This window comes from Paroedura picta, chromosome 2 (assembly GCF_049243985.1).
Source record: "Paroedura picta isolate Pp20150507F chromosome 2, Ppicta_v3.0, whole genome shotgun sequence".
Taxonomy (NCBI): domain Eukaryota; kingdom Metazoa; phylum Chordata; class Lepidosauria; order Squamata; family Gekkonidae; genus Paroedura; species Paroedura picta.
The window spans coordinates 72,773,334-72,792,809 of record NC_135370.1 but is presented as its reverse complement, the minus strand read 5'-3'; the positions used below and the strand labels follow the sequence as shown (position 1 = coordinate 72,792,809).

Below are 19,476 nucleotides of genomic sequence, written 5' to 3'. Positions count from 1 at the left end.
AAATCATCCATCAAATATGTTAAATTCTTAATCATTTTATAATGAAGCATATCATAATGCAATAAAAATAAATATATATCTTAAGATATCAATCTGGCCACTGGCTGAAAAATCGGGGTGTTTTTGTGGAGAATCCTGTGAATGTATTCTGTTCTCAACAGGATCTCAGAAGAATGCCTACTACATGTCTGAGGCCCGGGCAGTTAAGATCTGGAACCCCTCCTGAAGGAACTAGAACAACTCATTGCTTTTCTGTTTCTGACGTGGTTATTAGTTAGTTGTAGTGCATTGTGGGGAGTGGGAGTGTTTTTTCACCACCAGGGGGATAATTTTTATATGTTTTACTGGAATATTATTGCGGGGTTTATATGAGTTCTAGGAACAGTGGGCTATAGAAATAAAAATACATTGTCATGAGTGATGTGCATCACAGGTGCATGTAATCAATTGATGCCTAAAGGGCACCACTGGCTCATTTTTCAGTTATAGAAAACAGGAAAGATCCTAAGATGTGTTCAGACCATTTGGTACCACAGTGTCCATAGACAACATATAGAAATATTCTCTCCGTAACAGTCTGAGTCACATGTGGTTGGGGTATTATTTGTTTGATGCCAAAGAAAATGTGGTGGTCTAATAAGTTGGAATTCATCCCAATGGTCTGACAATGAAGCTTCCATAATTCAGACTTTCAGAGGTTTGGTAGATATCTAACATACAAGAGGTTACATTAACATTTAATACCATAAATGACATTTTTGAGGAAACAGTTATAAAGTGATAATTAGGATATTCAGTAGTTTCCTGTATTTAAGAGACATTATCATTCTGAAAATGCACACCCATGGCTATCAGCCAGAAATCCAATATTCAAATCAAAATCGGTCATTTGGAACCTGAGCACTTTTTCCAGTTCGGATGCTGATTCATTTAGTTCTACGAGCGAGGAACCACTACCACAGCGGCCATTTCAAAGGCCCACTGGACAATTCAGAAGACTGGAGCTTTATCAACCGGATTTTCAGAGGGGCAACCAAACAAGCCAACTCAAGTAGCTTTCAATCTTTCTAGTAGGTCTCTTTCTGTTGTGGAAAATAATGTTCCAGATAAGGGTTTGGGATAATGAATTAAGAATGCAAGTGGATTTCTTCAACATGATTAGATTTCTTAAGCATTTTTTTCTAAACAGGACAGTTTGCCTTGAGTTCATTTAAAGTTAAATCTAAATTTAATCCAACACAGGAAGTTGCAGAAATTTAAACTTTTGAAAGGGTGGTCCTCAGGGACACATGACAAATGGAATTAGTCTAAACATTTTCCTTTAAATTTGTCCAATGAGGAATTTAGGGCTTTAAGGCAACTACAAAATTATCGTATCATTAAACTGATAGATAAGGGAGATGGTGTGGTCAGTCTTAATAAAACTGATTATGACAGTGAAATCAGGAAACAACTGTCTGATAAAAAATAAACATTAATCACAGTGAAATTGGGCTATAAAATGAGAACAATGAAAATAGTGATCCGTGAGGAATTGGGCATTAATTTTATTTTCAAGGCTGAAGCCCAGTTCTTGGAAAATAAATTTCTTACAATCCCAAGAATATACATATTACCAGAAGACCATAAGAACATACCCCCAACCTACCCCGGAGACCAATTGTGGTGTAGCAGGCTCTTTTTGGAGCCCCTGTCTAAATTCTTGGATATCACAGCCCTTTATACAAACACTCCTCATAAGGAAGCAGGGGGACAAGTGGAAAATTGTTTCAATAACCAGATAAATCAACAACCCATTTTTTATTGGACTTATTTGACGTGTTAGAAAATAAGTGTTTAGAATATGAAGATTTATTTTATATAAATTAGCAGGCATTATATGGATGCAGCTAAAGCTAAATTCTTCCCAACCCTGTTGAATGACTGAAAGTAGTAGAGGAGGGGCATTCTAGCTCTTCCCAATCAGGGCTGCTGTTTGCTTATGTTCATTTTCCACTTCGTAGTATTCCAGATTTCAGGTATGGTACCCCACTTCAAACACAAAAAAGTTTTAGATCTTCATAACCCTTGGAACACTCTTTGCTTTACATGAAGCAAAAGCCAACCACTACAGCTATTTGGTGCCTTATCTCTTGTATATCATCTTCCTAAGCTGGTTGAACTGTGCTTCCTCTCCAAGCTCTGTCCAGCTCCAACAAGAGGGGTGACACATTTCCTACACAAAAGAGATTGTCAGTAGTACTGATGGCGACATTAGTATATTGTGGGGATTACCAAAGGCACAAAGTGACTTGCCTTGGATTGAGCAATGGAGTAACAAACAGTCTGGTGCATGGAGGGAGATGGTCAAGGCAGTCTGTGGAGGCCCAGTAGTAATGTTCAAAGGAATTTCCGTATCAGGCACTCTGGCCTGCCAAACTTATTGATGGAACTTTGAAACAAAACAGCTGCTAACAGATATCCTTTGTTTGGACCATCTGTTGGCTTTCCAACTTGTAGTGGAATGGCCCAACTGACCTGCAGGTTCTGTTCCACCTTACCCTCTGTAGAGCTTTGCTTCCCCTGTTTCAGTTCACCTACTGCCATCACCTGGCCTTTGAAAGAATTACCAACGGAGAGGGTCTGGGCTCCAAACTCCCCTACCCTGTGCTGCCATTTCAATGGCCTCATGCCTACATCTCCACTATCCAGCATTTGGTAATCATGGAGACACCTTACTGCACTTGCACAGAGAAGCTAATTTACAGTAGTTCTAAAGGGTTCCCAGGACCTTGTGGGCATCTGCAGCCCCCACATGGCCTTCAGTAGGAGCTCAGGTAGAAGAGCTCAGGTAGAAGACCTGTTTCCCTAGATGGAGTCAGCACAAGACACCCTCCTTTCTGTTTTAAGGAGTTGGTGTATCTCTTTATCTTTTCACCAAAACCCAGTCTTCTGAATTGTGGGGCAGCAGTGCAGATGCTTGTGTACTACTTTTTCTGTATCTGCTATGGGATACTATGTTGATAGTGTTCTGCCAAGAAGTCAGTTTTCATGGTCTTACAAGCAGAATTAGTAAAGTACTATTATGCATCATCTGTCTGAATTAGCAGACACTACTGAGGCTTTTGGATTGCCCAAATGATGTCAGATAACAGATTAGACTAACATTACACAGAAGTTAGATTGACATTACACAGAATCCTGATGGTACTGGCTTTTGCTTTAACAAAATTACTGATGGAGAGGAAAGTGGATTTGCCACTTTGAAATCAGAAAGGGACCTGGTAAAGCTCATGAACAGAGCACTATTCCAGTTCTTTGTCTGGAACAACCCCAACCTCTGTTCTGCATATGGGGAAAGAAATGTAACCCCTTCTGCCCTGACACCAATGTTTCCATTTTTAGAACAAACTGTTTAAATATATATGTAAGTTGTTTCAACACAATATTTGATAGTAGATCAGCAATACTCTGGCTACTTCAACACCTTTTAAGGCACATAGACAAGCAGGCAAATTTCTGAAAAATCTGCTTTTTAATACAAATGAGCAATGTAGTAAATATAAAGGCAAACAAGCTAGGCTGGCTGGAGTTCCAGTAAGGTCATAGTCCTTAATATGCAGCTGAAACATTTGATCCACAAAATGACCGAGACAGAAGGGGAGCATACAGGGGGGAGTAAGTGTAAAGACTCAAAGTGCCACCTAGCTTCTGCCCCACAAGTGGCTCTATAAAATTCAATGCAAAGAAAGGAAGACTACTCTCATTTCTCTTTCCCCACTTTGGAGCAGAGATGGCTGCCTTATTCAAGGTGAAGGGATGGTATCCTCACATCCCAAGATGCCAGTTCACCAGGACCAGAAGAAATGTTACAGAACATGAATGAAAGCATTGCCATCTTACTCGCTGAGGTAAGAATCTAACTTACATGCTTCTGTCTGGTTGGGGAGAAGGGCACAGGGTAGAAGTCACACATGGCCTGCTGATGGGAGAAGGCTTTTAAGCTGGTTTCCTAATTCTAAATGATGAACTGGAGTACAGATGCCATGGAACACCTTGCAGATATCTCTGTGATGGCTTTTTCTAACCCCTGTTAGAAAGATTACACTCCCCTTGTATTCCAGCATGTGAAAGGCCAGTTGTCAGGCACTATATGTAGGCTGCAATAGATGGATCAATTTTTTGCAGTGTTCTGTTGATGAAGGAGGAGGACTGCTAAAGGCAGGAGCTCGAGACTCATGATGGGAAAGCATTTCTAGTTTCTCACTTGCTCTGAGTGATACCAGCACCTGGAAAACAGATTATGAAGATTACATAATGGACCAATTTTGTATATTTTCCCTGTGTGCCTAAAAATTCTATCTTTGATTTTGCCTGGGACAGACATTAGGCTGAGTGTGGCCTGTAATTTCATGGTTCCCATCTGGATCTCTTTTTAAAAATTGGTGTAACATTTGCTGTTCTCCAGTCTTCTGATATAGCAGCTAAATTTATTGATAATTGATCAACTAACCCATATAGAATCATAGAGTTGGAAGGGGCCACACAGGCCATCTAGTCCAACCCCCTGCTCAACACAGGATCAGCCCTAACCATCCTAAAGCATCCAAGAAAAGTGTGTATCCAACCTTTGCTTGAAGACTGCCAGTGAGGGGGAGCTCACCACCTCCTTAGGCAGCCTATTCCACTGCTGAACTACAGACTGTGAAAAATTTTTTTCCTGATATCTAGCCTATATATATCTAGCCTATATATATATATATATATATGTAACCTATCTCACATCTGAGTTCATTAAAAACTCTAGGGCAGGGGTAGTCAACCTGTGGTCCTCCAGATGTTCATGGACTACAATTTCCATGAGCCCCTGCCAGCAAATGCTAACAGGGGCTCATGGGAATTGTAGTCCATGGACATCTGGAGAACCACAGGTTTACTACCCCTGCTCTAGGGTATATGCCATTGTGACCTGGAGACTTAAGTTTTTTATTTCCCCATTAGAACAAGAACATCTCTGCTGTTCAGATTCCTTTCTGGAAATCACTTTCAACCATGAAAAAAAGGTCATTGTGCTTCACTGCCATAACGCCTTCATCCTTTAGCAATCCCTTTTACATCCAAAGGCCTCACCGCTTCCCTGACTCTTTTCCAGATATATTTAAAAATATTTATTGTTTGATGTTTTTAGCAATCTAGTCCTCAAAACTCTTTTTGCATGCCTGACGTCTGACTTGCATTTCTTTTGCCAGCACCTATGGTCCCTCCTGTTCAACTCATTAGGGCAGCTATTCCACTTGATAGCCTCCATGTCTTGTGTTTTTAGCCATGCAGGCACTCTTTTAGACTTGGCAGTGCCTTTCCTAGTCTGTGGAATGCATTCTATTTGGCCTTCAATTACTGTGGGTCAAAATAGCTTCCAAGCATTCTCTATGTATTATTTTTGTAGCTCCCCTTCAGCTTCCTTTTTACTGTTCCCCTCATTCTGTAAAGCTCTCTTTTCTGAAATCAAATGGCGTAACTTTCCATTAACCTGAATGCTGAACTTAATAGCATTGAAGGCACTATTCCCAATTGGTGTTAGAATCTCCATATTTCTCATCAATTCTTCCAACCTTCTGAGAACCAAGCCTAAGCCCACTATCCCTCTGGGTGGCTCCGTGACCAACTGTCCCAAAGCATAGTAATTTATGATGTCTAGGAATTTGTTTACTTAGTCAATGTGAGGGTAGTTGAAATCTCCCAAGTATCACAACATTATCTCCTTGAGACACCTTCCTTATTTCCTTTTCCATATCGAGTTTGATCAGGTGAGTGATCGTACATCTCCACTCTTAATCCTTTGGGCCCAGTATTTCCACCCAATCACTTCTGTTAGGGAATTAATTCCCTGGTGTTTCCAATAACATCATACAATAGTTATTAAAGGCAGCACAAATTCATATTTTTATCAAAAACCAATAGGTGAACCCTCCAGAAGAATTTGCAGAACATGTTACAGGATTGAATCCTGTCCTGCCTTTTTCAAGCAGCCAACATTTTTTCCTAAAACTTCTCTCTGAGGATTAAGGAAGCCTGCCAAGCAAAACACATAATGGGAAAGCTGCAGTATCAAGATGGAATGAAGTAACAATTCTTTTCCCCCCTCTTCTGCTCATGGCTTGTGACAGAAGGGGTGAAAAAAGATTACTGTATCCCCTCATTTTGCTGCATCCCCCCTTCTCTGGTGTGCTTTATTTATTTATTTATTTTATTCATATTTATATGAATTTTGCTTGGGAGGCTCTCCCAATCAGAGAGGAGTTTCAGGACAAAGAGCAGAGAAAAAAATCCACTTTACCAACACGTTTTCCTAACCTCTTTTTGGTGGATTCAACTCTATAAATGAATTTTTCCTTTCAGTGCACCATCCCAAAACTTGGTTCCAGTACACAAGTAGAAAGAAAAACTTCCCCAGAGCCAGATGATTCACAGTCCCTTGGCAATATGCCCCACAATAAACACTGGATGAATGGAACCAGCTAACCAAAAACCACAACCAGATTATTTCACTGGTGGTTTAACAGGTCCATTTCCCAGGTAGCTGACCGTCCAGATTGCTCCCACCTATCCACGTAGCCATTACCTGGTGGATCCTGGGCTGCTGGCCAATGGATCGGAGGGCAATGAGTGCTGCTTCCTGCACAGCTGACTGGGAGTCATGGCAGGCCATGTCCAACAGAAGATCAGGGGCTCTGCTCTGGATCAGCAAGTTGCCGAGTTCCACTGACTGCCGGCCCAAGTTTCCCAATGCCGAAGCAGCATTGCAACGAGTCTTAGCTACAGGATCACCCAGGAGTCGGACAACCCAAGGAACAGCTTTGCTAAGTGGCTGCATAAAGAGTCCAGCGTGGTAGGCTGCATTCCCAACAGCAAAGCTGGCTGAGCGGCGTACATGTTCATCCTCATCTGAAAGATGTTGCAGCAGACATTCCAGCAGCCCAACCTGACCCTGCATTACCTGAGGAAAGTCCTGTCCATGACGCAACAGGTTGCCCACAAAGCTACAGGCCCTGGCACGGACCAAGGGCTCCCTGTGACATAAAAGACGGCTTAGTGGTTGAGGGGCTGCTTCAGAGCCACACAGGAACTGCTGTAGGAAAGGCAGATGAGTTGTACCTGCACGGGCGACATGTGTGAGCAACGAGAGCAGGTCTACAATGAGAGCTACCTGGTCAGATAGCAAAATGGCTGACAAGAAGGCAATAGCATGCTCAGAGGCAGCCATCTTCATCACTTGCTCAATGACTCTCTCATCAGTCAGTACTAAGTGGCTTAAAAGACTCAATGGCAGCTCAGTGTCCAAGAAGGGAAGATAGTGAATACAGACCTAAAAGGGGAGAAAGTATAGTGAATGAACTGTTGGAAGCACTCTCATGGTAGAGGAGACCCCCCAAAGGGTTCAATATCAGCACACTTCTATAAGAGTAGCATTCCATCCTTCCCCAGCCTCTTTCACAAATCCAAGTGAAAGACATTCTCTTAATTTGAACAAAGCAACTGGCCTGGTCCTTGCAGGGGCTGCATCACTGGGAAAATATGAAGAGGAAAGGTGAGATCCTCTTTCCTGCCTTCTCTTTTCCAGGGTCCCAATAAATGGTGTGAAAAAAGGAAACTTTACCTGGAGCAACTGAGCAGGGATCTCAGAAACCCTCAAGCCTGTCACGATCAGGTCTAAGGTTTCAGGCTGTATATCCAGCGCAAAGGGAAAACAGAAGAGCTGGCAAACTTGGAGCACAACAGCAGACACCAGCTCTGGATCACCGTCTTCTCGCATCTGCCTGAGAGGTTGGGGGGAGTTGGTGGTGGAGGAAATCAGCAGTGAATAAGTATCAGATATCTACATTCAAATATTATAGGCAAGACTACAATGATAACCTCCAGACATCTAAAGAAACTGGAGTGTAGTGAAATGATTTCTCTAAGACACACCACAGTGGTTTCAATGTTTAAAACAGCCACAAGGAAGCTTTAGACCAAGGTTGGAAGTAGAGAATCGGTTGTGTTAAATGTGACGAAGGACTATGAAGCAATTTCCTTTCTTTCCTGTAGCATTTCACTACTGCACTGATTCTGTTATTTCCATAGCTTTAGTTTGGACTGTCCATCACTCACGTCTGTGCCAAGTTCTCCAGGTAGTCAAGGTCAAGCAGTTTGTTGAGAGTTGCCATGATAACTCCATTGGACTGTGCCAGCTGGAGAAGACACTGATAAGGTTCACGTTGGAAGATGTGGAGAACAAGGCTGAGGAAGAACAAGGTTCCTACAGGACAGAATGGAGAACATCTTTTATCAATTCATTCCATATTCTACCCTTCCTCCCCAAAAATAATATCAACACCTGACTGTCATAACCAGGCTTGCTGAAACAGTGGACTTCCTTAATATAGCTTTGTAAAGACTGGAAACCCTCAGGTTCCATTGTGTAACAAAACAAGAGGATAAGGATATCTTGGAAGCCAGACACAGAACAAAATTAATTATTATTTAATTTTAATTGGGTGATTCAAGGTTCTTCTACTAGGAAAAAAACAGATAACTTTGTACCTTGTGGTGAGATGAGGTTCCACTCTGGCTCTGGTAAATGCTGGCCAATTCTTGGGGTCTCACCTTCCATTTCTGGTGCCCCATTGGTTAAGCAGAGCACCATGGCAAAGCGATGCCACAAAATGCTCCAAAGGTCTGACCTAGCGAATTCTCGTACCACTGCTGCATCCTCCTATCAAAAGGGAAGTGATAGACAAGTGACACCTTGCATAGCAGCCTGTGAATTGGCCTAATATGGATGCTTTGTCCTCCTCTTCAGCCATACAAGTCCCATCATCTTGTCCCTTCCCCAGAAGCCTTCCTTTTAGGCTGGGTATTTCTGACTGACTAACTAAAAAGGAGGAGTGAGGGGGTTGAAGACCAGATTGCTAAGTGTAATCAAGTATTCTTCGCTAAGGTACCTGATGTGCCCAGTAACTGAATCAGCAGCAAACTGTGGGATTTTATAATGAGTGGCAGGCCCCATAGTGCTTCCCCCTTTTGTTTTCCATGATACATTTGTCTCTCCATTGGTGGACAGGGCTGTTTCGGAGGAAATCCATGATCAACAACGTTACAGCCTGCGTGAGGCTGTAAGTTGCAGTACTGAGTATTTTTTATGTTTGGCCTCATACTAAGTTGCAGTACTGAGTATTTTTTATGTTTGGCCTCATACTACTGGGGGAAGACCTGACAACAAAAGCATTCCAATCCATTCCATGTTTAGACTTTGTGCATCCTCTAATGCAGCCAATTCTCAGCAGTTTTTAATCCATGGCCCTTTCTCATGTTCCAGGGCCATCTACAGTAGGCTGGCGACTCGCGCAATGAACTAAGCTAAAAGTCTAAGCTAAGAGTGAAATAACTATATGCCCCTTGTCATATATGTGTGTGTGTGTGTGTGTGTGTGTCTGTGTATGTGTATATATATGTATGTGAGACAGATTTCTAGAACATTCAACCCAGAGAAGCATGCACATTCATTTTTTCCACTTGAACACATTAGTTCAAGCACACAAAGGAACAGGTTACATGGGTGCTCTTTCTTTCCTTTGACAAAAGTCAAACTTTCTAGCAATTAAAAACACTTTACAGGAAAAAGGGTATTTCAACGATTAAGTTATCAGGGCCCCCCATAAATCCTTTGGGCTCCCCTCCCCGAGAGCCAGTTTGGTGTAGTGGTTAGGAGTGTGGACTTCTAATCTGGCATGCCGGGTTCGATTCTGCACTCCCCCACATGCAGCCAGCTGGGTGACCTTGGGCTCACCATGGCACTGATAAAACTGTTCTGACCGAGCAGTGATATCAGGGCTCGCTCAGCCTCACCCACCTCACAGGGCGTCTGTTATGGGGAGGGGAAAGGGAAGACGACTGTAAGCTGCTTTGAGCCTCCTTCGGGTAGGGAAAAGCGGCATATAAGAACCAACTCTTCTTCTTGTTCTTCTTCTCCTCACATTTTTCAGTCTGTGCCCCTTCAAATGTGCCAGGGACCCCAAGGGGGGCATATGGCCCTTGCTGAGAATGGCTGCTCTAATGAATGCAAAGTTCCTGTTTCTTGTGACACTGAAGGAAGCCCATACCTGGCTTAAGAGTTGAAGTAACAAGAGTATGAGCCCATCATAGAAACCAGCTTCCATGGGAGGGGGCAGGTACAGCTGCAAGACATTTTAAAGCAGGGTTAAACAGCCAAAATACTAGACAGTGGCCATAATATAACCAGCTCTGTGCCCTTCTAACTTTCTCTGTTAGTGCTGGTGCCTTACCTGTGCAGGTTCTGTGAGCGCAGTAGCTATAGCCGCCAAAGCCTCATCTCGCCTGAGTTTCACAGCAGCACCATATTGGTTGAAGTGGGTCAGGAGCAGTCCAGCAGCACTCTGCATTAGAAGGGAGACCTTGGGATCATGTATATTAAAGGGTATTTTTCTTTGTTGTAGATGTGGATCTGACTGTTTGCCAAGGGACATTTGACTAGTCATGTCTCCAAGTGGGTGCAGAGGGAGTTGGGCATCCCTTTCCTTGCACCTATAGAAAACCAGCCTTCTACACTAGCCATTTAATTTAGAATGGGCATCATGTATTCATAGTTCTACAGTGCAACCAGACAAACATTACATGTTTGTTTTCTTTGTTTTTTAAATTCACATTTATGGAAACTGAAATGCAATCACAGTGCAAGCCTCTGTATGTGGACTGGCAAAGAGCTGCTGAAGGTGCCTAGGACTTTTCTCCCTTTAAATATTTCCCCTTCAGCCTGCTGCTTCTTGTCTCATTTCTCGGAAATCTGGCATGGCTGTGTCATTTCTGAATCTACTCTTAATTAATCAGTTCCTGTTCCCTTTATCTGTGGGGCTTCACTGCCAGTTTGCAGTCAAAGAAATTGCTCTTTATTTTTTTCTAAATGCTAAATGAAGCCCCCACCACAGATAATGGAACAGGGACCAACAGTTAACAACCATGCCACAGCTACACTGAGTTAAGAAGCATCGATTAATTAAGCTATAAAGCAGAAGTGTTCAAAGAAGATGCAAGAGGAAATTAAAGGGAAAATTGCATAGAGAAACAGGACCCTTATGAACAGGACTTATTTTTTCATAAACATACAGTACATTCTTGCCTATAAGAACTGGTTTTACTTGATTTTTAAAGGAAATACAGCACTGTATTGTGGGACTTACTGTCTCTAACTGTAAGCTGCTTCAGGAATCTGACAGAAAGGAATATTAATAAAAACTGAGTTCCATGTATTGTTTTTTTACGTTCCATGTAAACCACCCTGAGCCTCAGGGGAGGGTGGTATATAAATATTTTAAAAAATAAAGCTAAATAAATATCTTATTCCACATGGGTTTTAAGTGTGGAAAATAAATGATTTAGCAGTACAGAATGGAAGCTACCACCAAGTATAATGTCAGCTCCCCACAAAGTAGAATGCCTATAGCTATGTGTTAACTGACCACGTCCCTCAGGCCTAGAAATATGTCCTTATATAGGGAAATAGTACTTGCAGTACAGACTGCAAAGAACCACATTTGTAATTCTCATCATCCAAAAGAGTCACATCACTACTTTGTGTCCTGTGCACCGCCCCAAGAACACACAAGCAGTAATGTATAATCATAATGAAATCCTCTGAATTACCAGAGCGTCTCTGAACAGGTAGGTTTGTCTCTTCTAACTACTGTTTAGCCAGCTCATTGGTGCCCAAAGTGAGGAAAAGGGCTTGCAGATCCAAGCAGTGTGGAAGCTGTTGAATTTTTCAGAATTATTTTAGGCCAGATATTAAAATTGCTTCTCTTTGCTAAAAGTTATTTTTAAAGTTTTCCTCTAGTTCTGCTGGATAACAACTTGCTAGAACCATTCACTGTGCCAAGTTTTCTATTTGTATGTTTTGTTTTATGGGCTGGCATTTGACAGTGATATGGTCCATTCTACCAACCCATTCAAGAGGATTTACACAAGCCCCAAACATCTGAAATAGGCATCAATGATCATTCATGCTGTGCTTTATATCGAGCTTGTAGTAAGGATGAAATAATCCCAATTTCTAAATGAACTGTCCACCTCCCTGGCACATAGAATAGGTGCTCAGAAGAGCCACAGGTGGCTCTTGAGCCACTTAGTATCACTGATGTAGTGAATTCTAAACTTTTCCCCAGGAGTCCAGTGGTAGGATATTCTACTGGCAGGATAACTTACTAAAACCGAAGTAGCTGCTACATGGTTGAAAAGCGCCGTGGTCTCTTTCAGCACAGTATCTGACCTAAAATAACAAGAAGCAACAACATTAGAGAGATGGAACAGGTTTTCAGAATGTGGCTGGGGAGGGGCTATGACTTAGTGGTCCAGTATCTGCCTTGCATGCTGTTCACTACTCAATCCTCCAATTAAAGAGTTCTAGAAACAGGTGATTTGAAAAATCTCAGCTGAGACACTGGAACACCACTGACAGTCTGGGTAGGCAATACTGACCTTGACAGATCAATGGTCTGATTCACTCTAGGGCCATTTCATTCATTCTTATGATCCCTGTTCCTGTCATCCTCATTTCTATTACTACTGCAGTACTTCAAAAGATATCACTGTACAGTATCACCCAAATCTCCAGTGGGCTGAAGGGGGTAATGGCCTGACTGCTCTTCTCAAATCAATGACACACACACACAAACACACAAAAACTGATTAAAATAATCCACTTCCAGGAAAATAAAACAATATGTCAAAATGTCCATTTTAAAATCCAATTTCAAAAAGTCTTTAACATCTGTTTGGCCGATCCGTTCTGAAAAATCTGAAAGGAGTCTTGTGTCAGTCTCACTCAGGCCCTATACAAGAACAAAAAGGTCAATGCCCCAGTGGAATGCACAACATAATGTGACTTTCCTTTACATTTCTTGGCACGTTACCCTTTGATAACACAACAGGATAGCATGCCCCGCACTGGAGATCTGACATATTTTATAACAGTCCTCACAATAAGAGACGTGTAGGAACCCTCTGAACCTCTCCAGAAACATCTGCATCCTTCTCCCTTTATGTGCATGGTACTTACTGGAGGCCATTCCCTTCCTGCCAATCAATACTAAGAGTAAAGTATCTGCCAGCCTCCTGTAAATGAATCTGAATGGCAGATACAACACTTACTGTGGTGGCAGACTCTGTAACTGGAGAAGCAGTAGGGAAAGAAGTCTCAGGGAGGCTTCAGCTGCCTGTACTTGTGCCTGTTTAGCCAGTGGGACCTTTCAATGAGATAAGAACATTGTGCTCATAATCCATCCTCTTTCGATCCCGTATGCTGCCCAAACAGAAGTTGCTCGACGCATCTCCCACCATACTTCACTACAAGACCATGGCTATGCCACTGCCTCTTTCAAACCAGACCCACTCCTTTTTTGTTGGCTCTCCTGCTCCCCCACTCTCTTCTTCTCCTAAATGTCACATCTGACTTTCAAATTCTGCCCGAGCAGTAAGTAATCCAGCTGAAACCTGTCCTCCCTCTCCAAGCAACAAGGAAATTATTTCGTGGAATTTTTATTCTGCCCTTCCTCCAGGGCTGATTGAAGCAAAGGACATGGTTCTCTCTCCTCCATGTTTATTTATTTATGTTTGAATTTATATAACCGTCGCTCTCAGAGAACTGGCTCACAGAGGTTTACAATCATATAAATACATATCCAAAACAACATAAAAACCATTTAATAATCCCCAATTAAAACAAGTCTAAAAACTCAACTACACAGTTGATGGTGGTATTCATGAGTTTAGTTAAAAATGCATCCCACACAGCGAGACCACTGGCTGATCTAAAAACAAATAGATGTGACAGTTGGACAGATATCACCTCATGAATTCGAGGTCAGTCTTATACCGGCCCCATACATTAAGGGGAGGGGGGAACCTGATCTTAAACCCCAAGACAACCTCCTGGCCTCAGACAAACGCCTGGTGGTTATCCGCAGCACTCCTGTGAGGTAAATCAGGGTGAGCGAGAATGACTGGGCCAAGGTTACTCTGGAAGCAAGATTATCCAGATTCACAGAAGCAATGATCTGAAACCAGGTCCTCTCCAGTATTCTCACCACTACACCAAACAACACCCACCTTGCCTTGCAGATGATTGACCAGGGAACTCAGCACTTCTTGAGTTGCTACAAGATAGCACAGATTCTGACTGACATGGCAACAGGCATACAGGAGCTGGGCAATGGAAGGACAGAGGAAGAACAAATCACTATAGCATAATTTCTCTCATCCTCAGCCAGGAGGAAGAAGGGGGCTGCATAAAGCCTGTCACATCAAAGGCTAAGGTGACCTGGCCGCTTCTTCCCTAGCCCATGCAGAAATGAAAGAAACACGGACATTATGTTACCTTTAGGACAGTCAAGTAAAAAGCTGGATGCTCAAGTCTTGCTAAGAGTCTGGGCAGCAACTGATTACCTTCTGCAGTGAGTTTCTCAGCTATTTGCTGGGAGATCTGCAAGGAAACCCCCAACACAGATTTTCAATACCGTCAGAGCTGAAAGAATTGTAGCGGTCTAGCTAGGAAGGGAAGGGGAGAGAAGAGGGCTCTTATAGCAGTATCCTGCAAATCTCAGCTGCACAAGCTGCTCTTGGAAGTTCAAAACAGTAATACATTTTGATACTCTTTGCAGTGGATTTAGAATTATAAGCATTACATTTCTTAGCACCTCAGAGGGCTCAGATTGGATTTGTATCAAGGACATGATTAGTCAAATAAAGAAGGTACAATGTTGCCTCTAATCAGCCGCAGGGCGAAAAACACAGGCAATATCAACAAGAGGCCTCCTCATTGTCCCCATGGCTAGGCTAGGACCAATAACCAGTGACTAGCAGCCGCCACTTGAGAGGACTAAACTCTTGGCTGTTCAGGACTGTCAATGCCAAGAAAACTCCCACCTGCTTTTTGGCCTTATGACATGTGTCATGCCCTCCTGGGATGCCACAGGATGTAGCTACAGCTGCTGTGAATGCTGCTGCCAGGCATTCGTTCCGATCCTGTGTTGACTTTGCCTCCTTCTGTGACACTGTTGGAGGTGGAGGGAAAGGACATTTTTAAAAGTAAGAGTTAATAAATCAATCAGGTGTGGAAAAGAAAAAGACCTTTTTTTTGTACCCCCACTTTTTACTACCTGAAGGAGTCTCAAAATGGCTTACCCTTCCTCTTCGCATAACAGACACCCTGTGAGGTAGGTGGGGCTGAGACAGCTTTGCAAGAACTGTGACTGACCCAAGGTCACCCAGCTGGCTGCACATGGAGGAGGAGTGGGAATCAGACCTGGTTCTCCAGATTAGAGGCCACTGCTCTTAACCGCTACACAACATTGGCTCTATGCTATGGCCCATTCTATTACAGTAACTTAAACCACAGCAAGGAGAATAGCACAAAGTTGGCAAAACTCTGTGCTTGGACCAAAAAGTCCTTCATACTGCCTGGAAGTTGCACCCTCTAATTTGAAAGACTTGTACCGCACAGGAGTTAGTTATTATTGCTCAGTGGCAGTCCAGATTTGCACATGAACAAAGGGACTATTTTCATAGTATCTACAGCCCAGTCCAAGCATCAAATACAAATCTACGGTGAGTCTCAGCTCAAATCAAACCTTGCTTTTGCAATTGTAAATAAGAAGTAATCAGGTGCAGCAGACTGATGCTAAGGTAAGGACAGTCAAACTAGGGGGAAGTGAGGGTTTGGTTCAAATATTCAAAATTAGAAACATTAAAGCAGAGAAGCCATGACTAATTGACTAAGCAGGAGTATGAAGGAAACTGTCCAAACAAAATGGAAAGGAGGCAAAGGTGGGCTAGGCTATATTAAGGGCCGAGGAACCAACCCCCACTGGAGGGTTAAGGTATTCAGGCCAGCAATTATCATCTTAAATGGAATTCAAAGTAAGGTCAGAAAAAAATCAGCCAAAAAATCAAAGTGAAGAAGCTTCAGACTTTGGTGCATCAATAGAGTGGTGGGAAGTCATATGACGGGTGGTTAAAATTGGATCATGGCTGCATTGTTAATACTAATTGGTTGGTAGCCTCTTTGAGCAAAAATAGAAGTGTGCTATAAACATTTTTAAACAAATAAAAATAAAGTGCTGTATGGTGCCATGCTATACTTCCATTCTCTGTGTGATCCCTTATGGGCAGAAATCCCATAGTTAAGGAGTCAGGAGATGGACTGCTAACAGCCAGAAAGAAATGGAAAAACATGTGTCTGGGGTTCTTGAAGATGTGGGTATTTTGCACAGCCCTAAAACACACAGCTTCCTCTACAGCATTTATTACCTTTTAGGGCTGGTTGTTCATTGCTAGCCCCGTGGCAGAGGGCATCCAACAGAAGCCGATGATCCTCAAACATGCTGTTGTAGAAGGGAATGGAGATGGAGGGACAGGCGACATCCATGCTTTCACACAAGCAATTAAAGCACTACGAGGGCAGGAATTACATTGTTAAAATGTAGAGGGGGTAGGGATGGGAAGAAGCAGTCTACTGCCGATATCCAAACACTGAAATCAGAATCATTTTGCTTTAGGATGCTTAGGGCTGATCCTGCGTTGAGCAGGGGGTAGGACTAGATGGCCTGTATGGCCCCTTCCAACTCTGTGATTCTATGAGTCTATGATCATTTTAATGGGCAGTGAGATCTGAGCAAGTGAGCTAATAGGAACTGTAAAATATTTAAAGCACAATGATTAAACATGTGTGATAACAGGATCCTTGGCTAGACTAACAAAAAAGCAATGAGGCATAAGAACTGGACTCTACTCTTGTGCTCTGTTGTGCTATGCAGCTCTGATAGCCACTTTTGAGGAGAAAAAACAGAAAGGAGCAATGAGAACAATTTGAGGGCTGGAAAACCAATATTGCCATGAGAAATTTCCCCCTGGTCTCCATCTATATTCTTAGTCTCTCCAGTGTCCTTGTATATTATTAAAGATTATCCCCTTAGCAAAGCTTTCTAAACCTGTGCCTATGCCAATACCCCTACCATCATTATTCTATACTGTTCTCCAAATGTCTTGTGGCTCTTACATTATTACACACTGGGGACCCATGACAAATTGCAGGGAGAAGGCAATACAGAAATCCTAGCTTTAGTTTTCATCTGGACCCCTCTCCCTTCTGATTAACTTTCAAATGTTTTACATTTGCAGATAATTCCCCAGTGACACTTGTTTATGTATATGGAATCAAGTAATAAAAAGTGAAGGTTAAGGAAGAGAGTAAAGATCTTAAGTCAGATGAACCTGGATTGATCAGGAAAAAGGAGGTGAGTCTTGAGATCTTACCTTGAGACTTTGCTCTCGTAGTTTGAACTCTTGATCTGTGGGCTGAGCCAACAGGGTGGGAAGCAAGACTAAAAACTGACTAGCAGAACTGTGAAATGCCTGAAAACTATGAAAAGATGTGTATTAGACACTGAAGATTTGCTTTTTTACTTGGAAACTAGCTTAAGGCAGGAACTCACTGATGCCTTGACCAGCTCAGGCAACCACTGAAGGCTGATTCACACTTGGAACTGAATTCTCATATGTGCCCAGGCCCATTTCAGATCAGAACTGTGGTCCATGGTGAGGCAAACCTCTGCCTCCTCCCCAACACAATCCCCACTGAGCCACTGTTTGTCGTACTGGGGAAAACGTATTGATGTCCACAAACAGCAGCTCCTCACCACCATTTCAGGTTAGGTAAACAGCACAGTCTTAACCATGTGCCATGATCCTAATCCAAATGAGGCCCTTGCCTACCTGGGAATTAAGTCCTGAACCAAGAACTCTCACATCAATGTCTGGCAACAGTCCATATGCCTGCTGAACAGACCTTGTAATTTTGCATGCCCTGTCCTCAGATTAAAAGACAGCCTCAGGCATAACCAGGAGATGAGAACTACTTCATCTGTGTCAATCTGCCTTAATTCCTCCTGCCCCAACCTGCTGCAAACAGCACACTAACCCAATTCCTCTCTATACTACATTAACCCTGCAATTTACCTTTGCTTTTTTCCACCCCGTTCTTGGTTGAAATCGCTGACAAAGTAGGCCGACATTACAGTTATTAGATCTGTTAGCAGTGTGACACACCAGGGCTGCTACGGGACAAACAGAGAAGTGTAATTGCAGGGGAGGGGCATAGATTTCAATTGGCTTGCAGCATAAGAAAAAAATAAGAATCAATCAGGACTAGCATCTGCTGGGATCATCATTTGCCCTGGAAGAAGGAAGACAAACTAGTTCTGAGCTGAATTCTGTATTACCGTATTTGCCGGCGTATAAGACGACCGGGCGTATAAGACGATCCCCCAACATTTCCACTCAAAATATAGAGTTTGTTACATTACATTACAGTACTATGGGCCACTATGGGCAACTATGTCTATCCCAACTGAAGTGCACCCGGTGTATAGGACGACCCCCCCACTTGGAGGCATGTTTTTCAGGGGGGGAAAGTAGTCTTATACGCCAGCAAATACTGTATATTCTGTAAAGATGCATAAACCTATAAAGGCCTGCTACAGCAGCTGGTATGATCATATAAATCTACACAGCACTAAATGCAGAACTTAAGAATTTGGTTTTCCAATAATTGCACTTGAAGTTTCTAGTTTTCTCTGAACACCACAATTCAGTATTGCCACAAGCAGCATCTGTGGAAAGCCATGGAGCTTTCCAACGGTCAGGCAATGAGGCTCTTTATTCAACCCCTCCTCCTCTTAGTAGTTTTGTATCATTGAAGTTCTTAGTAAAATATCCTGAACTCTGCAATGTAACTAAAATTAAGCAAATTATATAACTTATGTAATGAACATGGCTTTCTCAATAACCAGATCTGAATATGACCTCCTAAGGAGCTTTGCTTTCCTACCTGTTTAGTGCTGAAGCTATCCAAGATGCTCCCCACTAATTGCATGAGGAATTGGGGCAGTCCTATGTCACCGCAGAAGGTACACAACAGCTCTGAGTCACAGCGGGTGCCTAGCAAATTGCCAATGACACGGAGAGCAGGACGAAGATGAGATGCTCCTTCGAGCATCCCCTCCAGGACCTGGGCAAAGAATAAAGGTCAACAACATACATAGGCATACCATTTTGTCTATACAGGTCAAGCTATGCTATAGAAGAAGAGTTGGTTCTTATATGCTGCTCTTCTCTACCTGAAGGAGTCTTAACACAGCTTACATTTCCCTTCCCTTTCCTCTCCCCACAACAGACACTCTTGTGAGGTAGGTGAGGCTGAGAGAGCCCTGATATTACTGCTTGGTCAGAACCGCTTTATCAGTGCTGTGGCGAGCCCAAGGTCACCCAGCTGGCTGCATGAGCGTGGAATCAAACCAGGCTCGCCAGATTAGAAGTCCGCACTCCTAACCACTACACCAAGCTGTTTCTTGGTGCAGGCAACAATATTCCCAACATATCCCCATCTCA

The 19,476-nt window shown here is 42.8% G+C and overlaps 1 protein-coding gene across 2 annotated transcripts in view; it reads right to left on the bottom strand.

The window, feature by feature from the left end:
- Positions 1–3,495: 3,495 nt before the first annotated feature.
- STK36 (serine/threonine kinase 36) overlaps positions 3,496–19,476 on the bottom strand; it is a 23,628-nt gene continuing 7,647 nt past the window's right edge. The window contains exons 12-27 of one of the 2 annotated variants that reach the window (XM_077320717.1): positions 18,917–19,096; positions 18,046–18,143; positions 17,344–17,449; positions 16,339–16,480; positions 14,956–15,083; positions 14,408–14,512; positions 14,140–14,235; positions 13,183–13,277; positions 12,238–12,301; positions 10,305–10,415; positions 10,122–10,196; positions 8,563–8,734; positions 8,131–8,278; positions 7,637–7,796; positions 6,602–7,345; positions 3,496–4,268 (exon numbers count right to left, since the gene is read on the bottom strand). In XM_077320717.1, the coding sequence (XP_077176832.1) occupies positions 4,122–4,268; positions 6,602–7,345; positions 7,637–7,796; positions 8,131–8,278; positions 8,563–8,734; positions 10,122–10,196; positions 10,305–10,415; positions 12,238–12,301; positions 13,183–13,277; positions 14,140–14,235; positions 14,408–14,512; positions 14,956–15,083; positions 16,339–16,480; positions 17,344–17,449; positions 18,046–18,143; positions 18,917–19,096 (2,571 nt within the window). In that variant the 3' untranslated portion in view covers positions 3,496–4,121. The remainder of the gene's footprint in view (positions 4,269–6,601; positions 7,346–7,636; positions 7,797–8,130; positions 8,279–8,562; positions 8,735–10,121; positions 10,197–10,304; positions 10,416–12,237; positions 12,302–13,182; positions 13,278–14,139; positions 14,236–14,407; positions 14,513–14,955; positions 15,084–16,338; positions 16,481–17,343; positions 17,450–18,045; positions 18,144–18,916; positions 19,097–19,476) is intronic. The other variant, XM_077320718.1, reaches the window with a different exon arrangement.